General features: G+C 34.1%; 1 protein-coding gene across 14 annotated transcripts in view; it reads left to right on the forward strand.

The window, feature by feature from the left end:
- CAPRIN2 (caprin family member 2) overlaps positions 1-15567 on the forward strand; it is a 33800-nt gene that overhangs the window by 5966 nt on the left and 12267 nt on the right. For 12 of the 14 annotated variants that reach the window (XR_015750159.1, XR_015750158.1, XM_087968562.1 and 9 more), the window contains 11 exons: positions 74-160; positions 981-1219; positions 2239-2321; positions 2653-2808; positions 6170-6213; positions 9601-10323; positions 10586-10702; positions 11568-11699; positions 12254-12329; positions 12885-12937; positions 14578-14673. Coding sequence is in view for 12 of the 14 variants with exons in the window: in XM_087968562.1 (XP_087824688.1) it covers positions 74-160; positions 981-1219; positions 2239-2321; positions 2653-2808; positions 6170-6213; positions 9601-10323; positions 10586-10702; positions 11568-11699; positions 12254-12329; positions 12885-12937; positions 14578-14673 (1806 nt within the window). In the remaining 2 variants the exon portion in view is untranslated. The remainder of the gene's footprint in view (positions 1-73; positions 161-980; positions 1220-2238; positions 2322-2652; positions 2809-6169; positions 6214-9600; positions 10324-10585; positions 10703-11567; positions 11700-12253; positions 12330-12884; positions 12938-14577; positions 14674-15567) is intronic. The other 2 variants (XM_087968556.1, XM_087968559.1) reach the window with 2 other exon arrangements.

Below are 15567 nucleotides of genomic sequence, written 5' to 3' on the forward strand. Positions count from 1 at the left end.
ATTTGAGGTACTTCAAGATCCATCTCAATAAACCTAGATGCATTTTAAATGAATAAAAACTGACTAATTGCAGGAAGCTGTTGAAAAATATGAAGAAGTTATACATAACTTGGAGTTTGCTAAAGAACTTCAGAAGACATTTTCTGGACTAAGTCAAGAAGTGAGTACAGCATATAATTGTGTTATTAGGTAATTAAGTTGACTCAGAAAATGTGTGAAGAATTAGATTTTTTCCCCACTGCTAAAATAATCACAGACTTGAATTATGCCTCTTCCATGGCAGAGAAGCTGCTTCTGACCAGTCATGATATGTATATGTAGGATGTTTTATTGTACAGGTAGTCCTTGACTTACAACAGTTTGTTTAGTGACTGTTGAAAGTTACAACGGCTCTGGAAAACATGACTTATGACCATATTTCACAGTTGCAACCTTTGCAGCATCCCCATGTTCATGTGATCAAAATTCAGATACTTGGCAACTGGTTCACATTTATGACCATTACTGTGTCTCAAGGTCATGTGATCCCCTTTTGCGACCTTCTGACAAGCAAAGTCAATGGGGAAACCAGATTCATTTAACAACCGTGTTACTAACTTGTCAACTGCAGTGATTCACAACTGGGACAAAAAGTTCATAAAATGGGGCAAAACTCACTTAACAAATGTCTCACTTAACCACAGAGATGTTGGGCTCAATTGTGGCTGTAAGTCAAGGATTACCTGTATCTACAAACATAAACTTAAAAGAAACGTACATAATATGGCCCATATTACTTTGATATAGGATATACGGACAATTAAATTGCTTGCATTTTAGGCATTAGTGTTTGTAAAAGCTTGAAATTTGGGACTTGGGAAATTCCTTATAAATGTGGTTAAAATAATCATTGGCTGAAGATATTTTCCTGAGCTTCAGTCTGTCCATTGTTTAGACCCTTTTATGAACCCACCACCAATCTCTTCTTCACATTGATACAGCTACTAAAAGCACAGCGGAAAGCGCAACGAAGAGAAACCTTACTGAAACTTGAAGCAGAGAAGAAAAAGCTCCGCACAATACTGCAGGTCCAGTATGTGCTGCAGAATTTTACTCAAGAGCATGTGCAGAAAGACTTCAGAAGTGGCTTGAATGGTGCAATATACTTGCCTTCTAAAGAATTAGACTACCTCATTAAGTTTGCAAAATTGACATGTTCAGGAAGAAATGAAACTGTTAGGTAACTTTTCTTACTTTACCTTTAAATCAAATAAATTTTGCAACAGCATATTGAAAATTTGGTTTTAAACCATTGGTGGTTTGTCTTGTTGCTGGATTCAGTTTTGGCAACCCCTTCAGGATGTAGTCCCTGACATAGTTTGTTTCCTTGTCAAAGATAAATGAAATATTTCTTCTGTGCATTTTTTGACTCACTTCTCCTGTTTGATATAATTGCATCAAGCAAGAAAAGTTGTTATTTGCTCTTAGTTTCCCATGCTTGGAGTATAACTGGAATCGCCTTGAGCAACAGGTAGATTTTAGTGGGCAGTGGGTTTTGATTAAATTAACTTTGAAATCTGTATGAGGACAACCTGCATAATTCTGGCATAATACATACCTTAAGACTACACAGGCTGCCCATATGTACTCAGTTGCCTTGACAAGGAAATGTCATACAGTATCAAATGAAACAAATTTATTTTAGTAATATGTACTCTATTATGACTAGTTTGATTTATCAATATACTGTTTTGTTACTCTTAGATGTAATTTTAATCTATTCAGTCTAGAACTATGTAATACAACATTTTTCAATCACATTCATATTCACATTCAGATTGATGTATCTAGTTTTACAGAAATACGAGCATGACTTTCCTATTAAAATTTATTTTGAAGATATTCCTTAAAATGTAGCATTTCAGCCTCAGTTAAATTCTCTTGGACTGGAATATATAAATGGATGTTATCATGCTGCTATCAAATACAAAACCAGAATTTCAGGCAAAAATGTATTATTTCCAAATACATAAAAAGTGTACCTTGTTTTAGTATCCATTCCTACTTACAGGAAATTAGATTGGCGTATTTAGCTGGTATGAAGTATATGGAACATTTTTCAGTTGCCTTAGTTTGAACTTTGCTAAGGAAATGTCCGTTACCAGCTAACTTAGCAATAAATAGCAAGCCAACCTATTGATTAAAACTTGATTGCAAACTATTTTTTTGAAAACTTTGTTTCTTTCTTTTCATTTTAAGCGTTGAAGACCAAATGGAGCAGTCATCACTCTGTTTCTGGGACCTGCTAGAAGGCAGTGAAAAAGTAGTGGTCGGGACAACCTGTGAGTAGAAAGAGGCTCTGTTGTTATTTTGTCAAGCTATAATATGGTTTTGCTTTTTGCTTAGCATTTGAAAATCCACCCATTGGAAACTAGGTCATTATGGCTTGGGCAGGAAAGCAGGATTTGAAATCCTGGGTTAGTATTGTCTATATAAGGTGTAAGAGTTTCCAGTAATGGATGATACCGCTATTGAGGAAACCATGATTTAGATAGCTGCAAAATACATGTCACTAACTTGAAATATTTATTTTTTAAGATGAGTGGTTTCTGCTAGCCGGAGTTTTAAAATATTTTAGGAATATCATTTAATATTGAACACCTTTTCTTTTAGATAAGCATCTGAAGGATTTGTTATCTAAACTGATAGATTCTGGATATTTTGAAAACATTCCTACACCTTGCAACAAACCAGAAAAAGAGGAATTGAAAGAAGAAATGCTTGAAAAACCCAAACAGTTGTCAAAACCAGAGTCTGTCAATGAAATAGGTAATGTATACATTTAAATCTTAAATTACATGATTGACCTTGTCTGGACTTTCAGGTTAAAATGGGCTTGTATCAAGGCTGTAAAACAAGACTCGGGAAATTAAAAATGTTCCTGAAGACACCTAGAAATTCCCAAGACATGGTGTGAATGAAGTCATCATGAGTCCCATTTGACTCAAAGAAAATGCCACTGAAAAATCAATAACTTATTTCTAGCCTATAACCTTTTGTGAAACTGCACATCAGGGACAACATCTGCAGAAATATATTTTTCTTAAAAAATCATAGGTTGGAGTCCATCCTTTGCACACAATACATTTGCAATTCAAATTAAAGCTCTAACCATACTGTGTTCATTTAGTTTGAATTGTATTAAATTTCAGGCTGGAATTGGGTTTAATTGCTTTGAAGTTGGTAACATAGTTTCTAAGCTAATTGTTAAAGGTTTCTGATTTGGCCATTTGCAGGCAGATAGGCTACATTCCCAGGTAAAAGTGCTAACTCATTTCTTGAAATAACTTATGACTGTCCAAACCAGGCCAGTGTGGTATGTAACTTTTTGGCCTAGATTGGTGCTTTGAAGTTTGAAGATTTTTAAATCTCCAAAACCTCTTGTAAACAAATTAGAAATGTACATGATACATTTTAGACAAGTAGGATTACAGATACTGCTGAAGTTGTTAGATTAGGTTAATTTTCAAATGTTATTTTCCTTCCCATTATTTTTTGCAAATATTTTCTGGTTTATCAGTACTGTGTTTTTTTTTTTTTTTTTGTACAGTAAACTATTCAGTGTCATGTGGCCTTTAATTAATAATTAATAATTTTTATTTAAATAATAACAATAATACATCCTGCAATATCTTTAATGCCATCAAACATTTTGCCTGCTTATTCGAAGGATACCAGATCCTTGGGAGGGACCCTGGGTGGATAATAATGCCAAATACAGTCTAAACATCTGATCCACTGAATACCTCATGCTCCCCACAATTGCTTCCCAACCTGCCACACCAGATCACTTACTGTGCGAAGATCTAGCAAGCTGTCTTCTCTCCAGCCTCTCAGCTGTGCACACCCCTCCGAAGCTCTGTTTTGGCATGCCCAGGCCTCATCTGGCACTTTGTAACTCAAAACGAAGCTTCAGAGGGGTGCCCCTGGCTCTCTGGAGCTGCTTTTTGGCATGCACAGGCCTCACACTTTGATATAAACATAATATAAAGGAAAAACCATATTTTGAAATTACAGAGGGAGGGTTGCAATAAAGTATGTTGATCGAAAATGTAAAACTTTTTTTTAGAGAGTTCAAGATCTGTTTCCAATGTACCATATCAAATGTGCTCTCTCTAATAGTTGCTGGATTATGATTATTGAGTTAAAATATTTCATCAAATAAAAATCTAATACTATTGGAACCTTTGTAGTTTCAGCCTGAATAAGATACAGAAGAGTTGAGAAAACAATTTGGAATAAATCAAGTCTACCGGGAAGTCCATGACACTGATTTTGGGGATTTTTTTTCTGCAAAAATGGACATTTGTACATCCACTATGCAATTCCATTACATAATGCACAACTAAGTACAAAATCTTTCTTCTTCAAAATTCTGTGAGGCCTTTAGAGTACGGGTGTCCAACCTTGGCAAGACTTGTGGCTGGCTGTGGAATTCTGGTAGTTGAGGTCTACATGTCTTAAAGTTGCCAAGGCTGGCTACTCCTGCTTTACAGCATTTTAACATGACACCTTCAGCCACCTTGAAGTGAAAATACCAATGTTCACTTTACAGAGAACCTTTATTCCTGTCTTTCAGGATTTGTTGAAATTGTGGATCATGTATTGCTTTACAGTAGTGCTGGTTTTATGATGGAATGTATTACCTGCATTTAATTCCAGTACATAAGAATTTCATTTTTTTGTTGCAGATATTACAAAAGTATAAAGCTTTATTTTTTAAAGTTGCCAAATTTCATTTCAGAGCTTTTATCATTAACAAACAGTGAAACAAAACAGCTATTATTAAACTGATTAAAACAAAAGATAATTTGGCATCTCTTAGTTTTTAATGTCATTTTATATAATTTATAAAATTGAGTATGTTCTTGCTACATTTTTATACAATAGTTTTATAATATATGATTAATCATAAGTACTTGTTAAGCACTAATACTTGTATTTTATTATTCTATTTATTTTTCTTTCTAATTGGATTTTAATACATTGTATTTTACATTAATGTAAATTCTATTACATAATTATACTTGTTTTTCAATACCCATAATAAATGGAGATTTTTTTTAGTTAAAAAACTTGGTTTCCCATATGTGTCCAAAATAGAAGATAACTAAGCAAACCATTACTAAATTGTTTAAATAAAAAACACTTGTTAAGATTACTGTCTCCACTTAACTTGGGTTAGCACATTTTTCAATATTGACAGGTTTTGACAGTAATTTAATTAAGTCACTGTTAATCTGAAAAAAATCTACTGTCCCCTATCGACGTAATAACATTTTCATTCAATAAAGATAAATTCAAACTTCATTTAAAATGTTTTTAAATTATTGTAAGATAGGGATATAAGCTTCACAGATGTGTGGTCTGTTATTATAGCATCTGTGCCAAATGCTTTAATTTTAGATTGAAAGAAAATGAAACCCAGTGTTGCATTATGGTTTAGGGTGTTGGGATTAGGATTCAGAAAGCACCCTTTTAAATGTTTTAAGCCACAAAAGTGTCCAGAACAACATTAGGCCAGTCGCTGGCCTGATTGATCTCACAAGTTATACATTAGGATGAAATTTAAGGAGGAAAAGTTGTGCAAATTGCTTTCAATTCCTAAGAATAGAATATGGTCAGAATTTAATAATGATTGCATTGTTTGCCTGTGATTAGACATTCATGTATTTTAAGAATTTTTGAGGAACATAGTCATAAAGCATTGGTAGGAATCTGCACAAAAATGATAAGCCTAATTACAAATCTGCAGAACTTGTTTTGTGATTAGAAATTTATTGTACCATGCATTTTGATCAAGATTGCCCAAACCCATGCATACAATAGTAACAATATGTGTGATTTGTACTGAGATAAATAAAATATTGCACATTGCTAACTTGGAATAGGAAACAGAATTGTGGTTGAAGCCACTCAGTCCAAAATCTGAGTCTGGGTTCATATCTTGCCCTAATCTGTAATGTATTGATTTTGGCTTAATACATTGTGTGAAGTGAGCCAAATATGTCATAAATTATGGTTAACAAATTATAATATATTGTGTTAATTAACTTCACTCTCTTAACACAATTGCAGCACTTGCTTCTGCAAGTACTTTAATTCAAGTTGCTTTTTTTTTTGTTTCCAGAATCTCAAAGGCAGCATGTTCAATCTGAAATACAACCTCAAGAAGTAAGTCCACCATATTATCTGATACATAACAAGTAATGTAGTGGGGTTATAAGTAGCTTTTAATATAACTTTCATTATAAGCTTTGCAAATACAAAATCTCTTTAAAATCTTGAAGAATTTCAAGTTCCAACAAAATAAATTGATTTTCATTTGTAATTATTGACTTCAACTTGTATTTGCTAAACTAACTTCCTTCCTTCCTTCCTTCCTTCCTTCCTTCCTTCTTTCTTTCTTTCTTTCTTTCTTTCTTTCTTTCTTTCTTTCTTTCTTCTTTCTTTCTTTCTTTCTTTCTTTCTTTCTTTCTTTCTTTCTTTCTTTCTTTCCTTCCTTCCTTCCTTCCTTCCTTCCTTCCTTCCTTCCTTCCTTCCTTCCTTCCTTCCTTCCTTCCTTCCTTCCTTCCTTCCTTCCTTCCTTCCTTCCTTCCTTCCTTGAGCGAGGTCAAAGATGGAAAATTTCTATTATTTGAAAAAGTATCAGGGAATCATTGGTATTTGGTAATTCTGAAGAATCCTAAGTTTTTTTGAGGCACATCACAAGTTTAAAATTAACAATGACACAAACTGGCACCAAAATAGTTTGTAAAATAATACTTAATAAATCCACACCAGCAAAAAAACCCCACAAATGAGCCACAAAGCAAGTTCAAATAAAAGTAAACCTGTGCAGAATGTAGATTGAAGCTCAAACTAAAAATAGTTCTAAAATAAATCAAGTACCAAATAAAATCAAAGTTCTGACCTGCTCTAAATTGTACTTACTACATCTGGCAGGCTTGGATTCCTCCCAGGTCTTACAATGTGTTTACATTCTTCCTCATAGCTAACTGCTGCTTCTGGGAAGTTTCAAATTTTTTCAAGCAAACTTTTTCCTTGTTCTTTAACTGGGGATGGGAAGAGTCATGTCTACTTACTATATTAACTGGCCTTCTTGGGTTTACTTATTAAATACAAAGTATTAGGAAACCAGCCTAGTTTTGTGTGAATTCTGATTTAACAGAGAAACCTGCCTATTCCAGGTCACGTCTAACAATTGGCTTTACAAGGCTTTTGGGATATGCTGAAAAATCTGTTAATACAGCACTATATTTAGTCTAAATTTCTGATCAAATTTTATGTTTAACTTATCCTAATTAAAAAAAAACTTGCATAAGTTATTTAAAAAGCTAAAGCATACAATTCAACCTTAGTTTGTTCAAGTACAGGATTTGACATGTAATCAGTAAAAGAAAAAAAACCCTCAATAGTTGGATAAAGTAGTAAAAGGAATCCACCTCATTAGTTCTGAAATAACAATATTTCAGATCCATTAATATCCATTACATTTGCCATATGCAGTGACTGGAAATTGTCTATAAGAACTGACTATGCAAGTGCCTTATTTTTATTTATCTTCTCAGTTTATAGGCTATTAAGCTTTTATATCTTAGTGATAAGACTACATTAAGTTTATAATTTTTGAGCTGACCAAAATGAAGGTTTGTAAATAAAGTGGTTAAGGCATCAGTCTAGAAAGCAGGAGACCATAACTTCATGTCCTACTTTAGCCATGAAAGCCAACTGCGTGACTTTGGGCCAGTCACATTCTCTTAGCCCAACCCATTTTCACACAGTTGGTGTTGTAGGAAAAACAGGAGGAGGAAGCTCTGGGTGTTGAATATGTTCACTGTTTTTGAGTTATTTGTAAAAATAATAAAGGCAGGATACAAATAAAGATGTTAAAGAGAAGTATGTTTTATTTTTTTCATGTTTCCTTGAATATTTTAAAAACATTGATCAGTTCCTTTAACTTTATACAGAAGAGGGAATCTAAATGGTCAGAAGTAGGAATTGAAGGCTGAGTTTATTTATGAAGATACTTAAATTTGGCAATCTCTTCCAGCTGCAATAATAGTGGAGTGGGAAACCAGCCAATCTGACAGACAAGCTTTTTAGCTGGCCACTTCTCATGAAGCAAAACATCATGATGGAATTAAAAGTCCCATTCACTGATAAACACAGTTCACAGGGAGGCACTGCTTCAGAGAGCTGGGAATATCTTGAAGTAATGTGTTATTCACCTCTCCTTCCCGTCTCATCTGTCTGTCACCTTTGCCAGTGAAAAACACAAAGAGTTAATCCAGTTGCAAGATAATGACATTTGAAAAGTGGGGTCTATTTAAAGAAAGCAAAGAATATAAAAGCAAAACTCTCTAATACTATTTCTAAAATAGCAACTAAAATAGCCACCTATCAGATGCATAAGGATAAAGCTCAAGAATGAGATGAATATTTGACTGATGCTATACCAAAAGTATATATACTTATTAATGCCTCTCCACTTGTCCATATACACTACCTAATTCATTTCTTCAACTGCAAGTTGTTATAACAATTTACCATAGTAAGTAGTCCTAATAACCTTATATGGGATTGAGCCACTGCAAGATTATGGCAGTTTTAGATACAGATGGCTTGCAAGTAGATGGCTTACTTCAGAAGCAAAGTGTTAACCTATAGATTTATTAGATTTTTATCTTCTGCTGAACCCAAAACAACTGGTTCTTTGGTGACTATATATTCTAGAATCAGAGCAGCTTAATTTTGTACTGGAAAAGATACTGTTTCCATAGTTACCAATGTTTTCAGACACCTCCCTTGATAGCTTCCTGCCACCTGCCTTTAATATATTTTTAAATTAAAACATTAAAAGGGAAGCCAGTTTGCTGCAAAGTGTTCGCTTTTAACATCTTTATAGGCATTTTTGGAAAAAGTGTGTGACTGCAGTGTTTTGCTTTGCTTACTGTTCTCACTAAATGCAAAAGGAGAAGGCAATATATTGGAGAGGGGAGATAAATTTGGGTGATTGACAACAGCCTCTTTAGTTTACTTCTGATAAGTGGATATGTTTTGACTTGGATATACAGTATCCACTTTGGGATTAATAAGTGTTCCTGCAATACCTGCCATTTTATACGAGTACCATGAATGTACAGTAAAACCTCTGGTCACAACCATAATTCATTCCATACCTTTGGTCGCAACCTGATTTGGTCATGACCCAAACCTAATTTTGGAAATTTGGCGTTTACCAAAAAAAAATGGTGCGGAAGGAGAAATCGGTCGCAGGAAAAAAAATTGTTAATTTTTTGGTCTTGGTCAGAAGTGTTCATGACCAGAGATTCTACTGTACTCTAAAATTTGGGAATGTCCTCACTGGCCCTAAGACATGTCCTCCCACAAACTAGAGATTCTATCGTCTTTACTTGTTGCTTTAGCAATAAGGTATATTTTAATTGATATCTATTGGCCCCTCTGATGAGAACTACTGTGCACATTAATACAGCTTATGCTGAATTTTATGCTGTTCCACTGAAGTGTTTCTTTTTTGTTTTGGTCTATACTACATAGTTTCTTAATAGGCGCTATTTGCCTGAAGCAGACTGTACTGTCAAGTCTGAAGGAACCAAACACTGGGAAATAGAACATGCTGTAAAAAGTGATCCCCCCAAGTCCTGGGAAATGCTGGTTGATGCTGAAGAACAGGAACAGAAAAGGCAAAATCCAGAATCCATGAAATCATTGGAATCTGTTAATCAAGAAGGGAAGAAGAAGCTGGAACTTTCGCGGCCTTGGGAATCGCCTCTTCAAGAAGTTGATGATCATAAACAGAATGTTCCAAAGCCTTGGGTGGCCCCAGTTAGAGAAGAGCAGGCCTCTTCCAAATCCTGGGTCACAAAAGAGAAAGAAGAGCAGGAACCAAAGCAAGAAGGTCCCAAGCCTTGGATAACTAAAAGTAAAGGAGGATTGGAACAAAACCAGGAAAAGCCAAAAAAGTGGGTGTCTCAAACTAATATGGAAACTTTGAAAAAAACAGAACCTTTGAAGCCTTGGGATGCACATGTCCGAGACGAGATGGAACAAAAGAAACAGCAAACTGAAAAGCCATGGGTCGGACATACAGGAGAAGAGGCTGAGCAAAAATCTCAGCCTCCAAAAGTTTGGGAAAAATCTGAGAGATCACAGCAAGTGGTCCAGCAGCCATTACAGAATCCTCCTAAGATCTGGGGAGTTGGGAATCTTGTACCAAAGGATCAGACTGAGCTAAAGAAGCTTGACGGGGAACTAAAAGAAGTGAGTTGGTATAAACAACAGCATTCAAATTAATGTGCTTTGCTTGAAAAGTAATTGCTTCACCTATTATCTATTTCTGTCAATATACTATTGGTAATTCAGTGGTTTTTCTATGTAGATTCTAGGCTGAAGAGAAGAAACCTTGACACCCTATTGAGGCTCACAAAACAGTACAAGCACTTGATATACATCAGTTTTTAGCAGAAGGAAATACTTGTTGCTGAATTGAGATCTAATAAATAGATTTTTTTGGCTTCTATAGGCTGGAAAGACAGGTGGAATAAATGAACACAGCATTGATGCATCAAAGAAAAAAGAGAGCTTTCAGTCAATTGGAGAATCATGTAAATTACCCAGGAATATCCAAAATGTCATGCAGGTGTGCTAGTCAGATTACTACAATATTTTGAAGTATATAAAATATTTGTATGAGTTGATGCTATATTTCTGCATAAAAAAACAGTATTTTGCTTTAGCCTTTTTAAGAAAGTAATCAGTGTCATAGAAGGAGAGCCACCTCTACTGTGATACTCCCCCCGTTGGAGCCCCACACTAAACTGGCAGAGCCAGGTCTTTAGGTTCTTCTGGAAGGTCAGGAGGGTCAAGGCCTTTAAATGATTACATATTCCAAGTTCAAATTGTTGACTAGATAAAAATCCATTCTATAAAAATGAATTAACTTTCTACCTTTGAAACAGCTTTATATTAGTTATGCGTATTATTCCCAGTCCTTGAGAATTTTGAGATAAGAGCTCAAATAGATAGACACTGAAAAACTTAAAAAGCTCATTTTAAAACAGTAAAAAGTGGTTAGCTTCATATATTATGCTGAACCTTAATCTGGTTTGTTTTGCTTTGACTTAGTGTTTTGTGCAAACTCAGTAATATCCTGTATTAGGACTTGATTTGTAGAGTAAGAGCAGCAAAACAGCTCTGCTTTTCTGCTCTCATTGCATCTATGGTAGCTGCTCAGTGGCCCTCTTTTGAGCGGCCAGCTTCCTCCTAGGTAAGGAAGGGCCTAAGGACTGAGTCACTGTGAGGGCTGTTTTAGGCCTCTAACAGATAAAATGGCTCAGATTTGCTTGTTCGTATTTTTAGGAAGGAGATATACATTTAGATTGCACTATAAGGGAAATGTAATGGCAAAGAGTTTAGAAAGCCTGATTTAAGGAATCTGAAAAGAGCTGAGTGCTCTGTGCAATTATATGCCCTTCTCCACTGCTTACCTTTTTCTGTCATATTAGGTAGCTAAGCCCGTGCACCAAACAGCTGCAGAGTTTTGCTCTACTTCTAGTCTGCCAAAGGATCCAGTACTCAGAAGGGAAAAACTGCAAGATTTGATGATTCAAATTCAGGGGACTTACAACTTCATGCAAGTAAGGTTTATTGGTTAATATAAGGGAATTGATGATGAACAGGAAAGGTAATAATATAAAGGAAGAATGACACATTTTTTTTATATAAAGTATCAACAATTTTGAGGCCATATCTCTGAATACATCAAATATACTTATAAGGTAGATTCTGAAATTTTCCATCTCTCAAAAGATATTGGCCCAGTAATATCAGTGATCTTGAAAAGATGAATTATTTTTGCATTGTGAATTTTCAGCAGGATTTTATCTGGCCTATTTTAAAATCAAGACCAGAGAGAAATATTTCTCAATATGTTCAAATTTTACTTATAAATTAGGATCCTAAAATTATAACGTTAATAGTCAGCTTTATGGCCATGAAAACAGGATATTCAGTAAAACATTAATTAGACTGAAATATGTAATATTTACCCATTTATTTGATTGTTAAACAAATGCTACACTTTTAGATTATGTTATCTTGCTTTTTGGGTCTTTTAGTTGTGTATATAAATGTGTATGTGTGTATATTTATACACATATACATTCAAAAGAGTAACATTTTTGTCTTCAAGGAATCACTTCTGGATTTTGATAAACCTTCACAAAGTGCTGGCTGTTCATCACAAGCCTCTTCTGTTGATTCTTCTGGTAATTCTATTCAATACTTTTAAATAAATAAAAATACATACAAGGAAATAAAAGAATAAAATAAAATAAAAAAATTAGCATTCATATTTTAATTTTAACTAGTTGATTATGCTTATGGCAAATTAAGATGACTTATTTGAATGTCTGACATTTTATGAATAAAAAGAGTTTGTATGAAAACTTAATTTTGAATCTTTGCCCAAAATTTCTATTTCAACATTAATTAAAATAAAGAATGTATCAAAGCTGTATTTAAATTATGTCAACATATTGAAGAGATAATGTGATGTGTAAAAAAATACTGCAGTATTTTTATTTATTTAATGAAACATTTTGAGTTATCTTTAATTTTGATTTCAAATTGAAGATTTTAAAACTGTCTTGTCTAGTCTCAACTAGCTACTCAGATACATATTAATAATGCTAAATATAAATATAGCTGTCAGCCTTTTTAAATCTAGAAATGATAACACTGTGTTACCTAATACAGGACTATCCAATTGATAGTTTTCTTAATTTATTGGAAACAGTTATAACCAGCTTCTTATTTTTTAGCTTCTAACGAACAACTTTCAAGCCAAAATGACTTCCCTGAACAAGTAATGCAGGTAAAATTGAAAGTTGTCATTTATGAAGAAAGATGTCAACTTTTAGATATAATGTAATTTATTTGATCTAAAATTTATTTCTATTTCTCCATTGTGTGCCAGGGCTAAATTTACTCTTCTGTGTCAGGAAAAAGTAGCAGTCTCTTGAAGGACAATAAGGGGGGAAAATTGGCTTATTTGGATCCTCACTATAGGTAGTCCTCAATTTATAGCAGTTTGTTTAATTGACCATTCGGAGTTACAACAGAACTGAAAAAAGTGACTTATGACCGTTTTTCACGCTTATGGCCATTGTAGCATCCCCATGGCCACTTGATCAAAATTCAGGCACTTGGCAACTGGCTCATTTATGATGGTTTCAATGTCCCGTGACACCGGTCACATGATCATTGTTGCAGCCTTTTGACAAGCAAAGTCAATGGGGAAGCCAGATTCACTTAACAACCGTGTTACTAACTTAACAATTGAAGTGATTCACTTATAAACTATGGCAACAAAGGTCATAAAATGAGGCAAAAATCACTTAGCAACTGTTTCGCTTAGCAACAGAAATTTTGGGCTCAATTATTTCGTATGTTGAGAACTACCTTTATAATCTGTACTATCAGGGACAGTATGCCTGACTCCCAGTTGTTGGGAGAACTTCAGTGGGAAGATTACATTCCATCATGTTCTACTTGTGGGATTCAGTCTAATGGCGATCAGAACACTAAACTGGACTAAATGTGTCCTGGCTTAACAACTGCCTCACTGAGCAAAATAAATTTTGGAGTCATAAATTCAGGATTACCTGTATTTTCTGAGGTTAGTATTAGTATTTGTCCTCCTGTGAAAAATATCTTAATCTTCTAAACTAGTCTGATTCCAAAAGAGACATGAATAAATGGAATTTTGATCCCCCCCCAAAATAAACCACCTCTGTGTGTGTGTGTATGCGTATAAAATTCCTTCAAGATATTTACTACACCTGTTCCTATTTAATCCTACTTATAATATGGCACACCAGGGAGATACTAAATTAAGCCTCCAAAATTCAAACCAGAATCATTGGGAAGTTGGGCAATTAGACATTTTTTAATTCTTTCCTTGTTTAATGTAATTATCAGTGATGGAATGTTTTCCATGATTGGGCAGACCAAAACTTCTTTCCAAAGAAGTTGCCTTCAGTTATCTGCCATTTTATATCTAATTGAGGATAACATTAAGAAAGGAAGAAAGAGGATGGCTTGCATAACAATGTTCAACAGGCAGCCAAGTTTATCTTTGTCTAGCCTTCTCACTGTAATAAAATATAAATCTTCACCGAAACCCAGTATCTTCAGTTGTCATTACATTACTATTATGGTTCATTGCATAGTCAGCCAGATGTTCAAACTGGAATTGGCATTTTTAACGAGCTATCAAGTCTTTCCCAAGGACCTGGGATGGACAAATGTTGATTGTTTTTATTATTATTAAGCAAATTTATATAGCCATCAACACATCGATGATTCTAGGCAACTTACACCATTAATTTTTTAAAAATTTATAAAATACTGTCTAAGTGAACATTTAACGATAAAGCAAATTTGATAATGTATTTCAAATTACACTTTTAAAGATCTCCTTTAATGGTGTTGTGTCAACTTTTATCATCACAGAGTGCTTCTTCTCCCGTGACTTTGAATGGATCAAACACTTCCTTAGTTTCTGATAACACCTTGTCTGGATCAGAAACTGAACTTCATTCACCACAAGTAAGACAGCTTTACTAATTCCTCTCTGTTTTTGATTCTCTTGATCCTAATATATGTATTTCCCACCTTTAATCGGGGATTGTTTTTGCAGAGCTCCATCAACCTGTAATAGCTTTTGAGAAAGAAGTATGTGGCCTTATGCCAATAATAGCTGGGTGATGCGGGGGGTGGGGGGGCAGGTTAATATCCAGTAGTTCAGTAGTATCAATCAATACACCTTTGCCAGGAAAACAAGAAACAGTCAAGTATGGAAATACCTTGTACCTCTTTTCCAGAACCCCACTTACCTTCTCTTTCTACTGTGCAATATACTTTGAGAAGTACAGTGTCCCCAATACAATATTAGTTATCCTTTCTTTAAATATTGACCTCATTTTGTAGGAAGGATCATTTTTTGCTGCATTTATTTTTTGGTATGAGTTCCGCAAATTTCTTGTTTCCTGAATGTAACCTGATTAGAGTTAAAGGAGGGAGCTGTAAAAGAAGTAAATGAAAATCCATTTTGTGGTTCTTTTTGTCCTTAAAGGAGAAACCCTCAGAGTGTCTATTATCTGTAATAATAATAATAATAATAATAATAATAATAATAATAATAATAATAATAATAATAATAATAATAAATAATTAATAATTAATAATTAATAATAATAATAAACAACCCAATTCACTAAAACAAAATTGAATTCTGCCTTTTGCCCATTCTTTGCCTTTTTCAATTGTAAAATGTTCTTACTAGAGGTAGAACTAGATAGGATTATTAGTGTATTATTCAATAAATGGTTTTATTAAGAAGCTTAGCTATTTATTAATTTGATCTTATTTCTGAGGGGTCCTTGGTGGTCTCCGAGTTCGGTGCCACTGATGATCTTACCTAGAAATGGGTAATGAAATATC

This window comes from Notechis scutatus, chromosome 6, assembly GCF_049901735.1.
Source record: "Notechis scutatus isolate UNSWTSFEM ecotype Mainland chromosome 6, rNotScu1.2, whole genome shotgun sequence".
NCBI lineage: Eukaryota > Metazoa > Chordata > Lepidosauria > Squamata > Elapidae > Notechis > Notechis scutatus.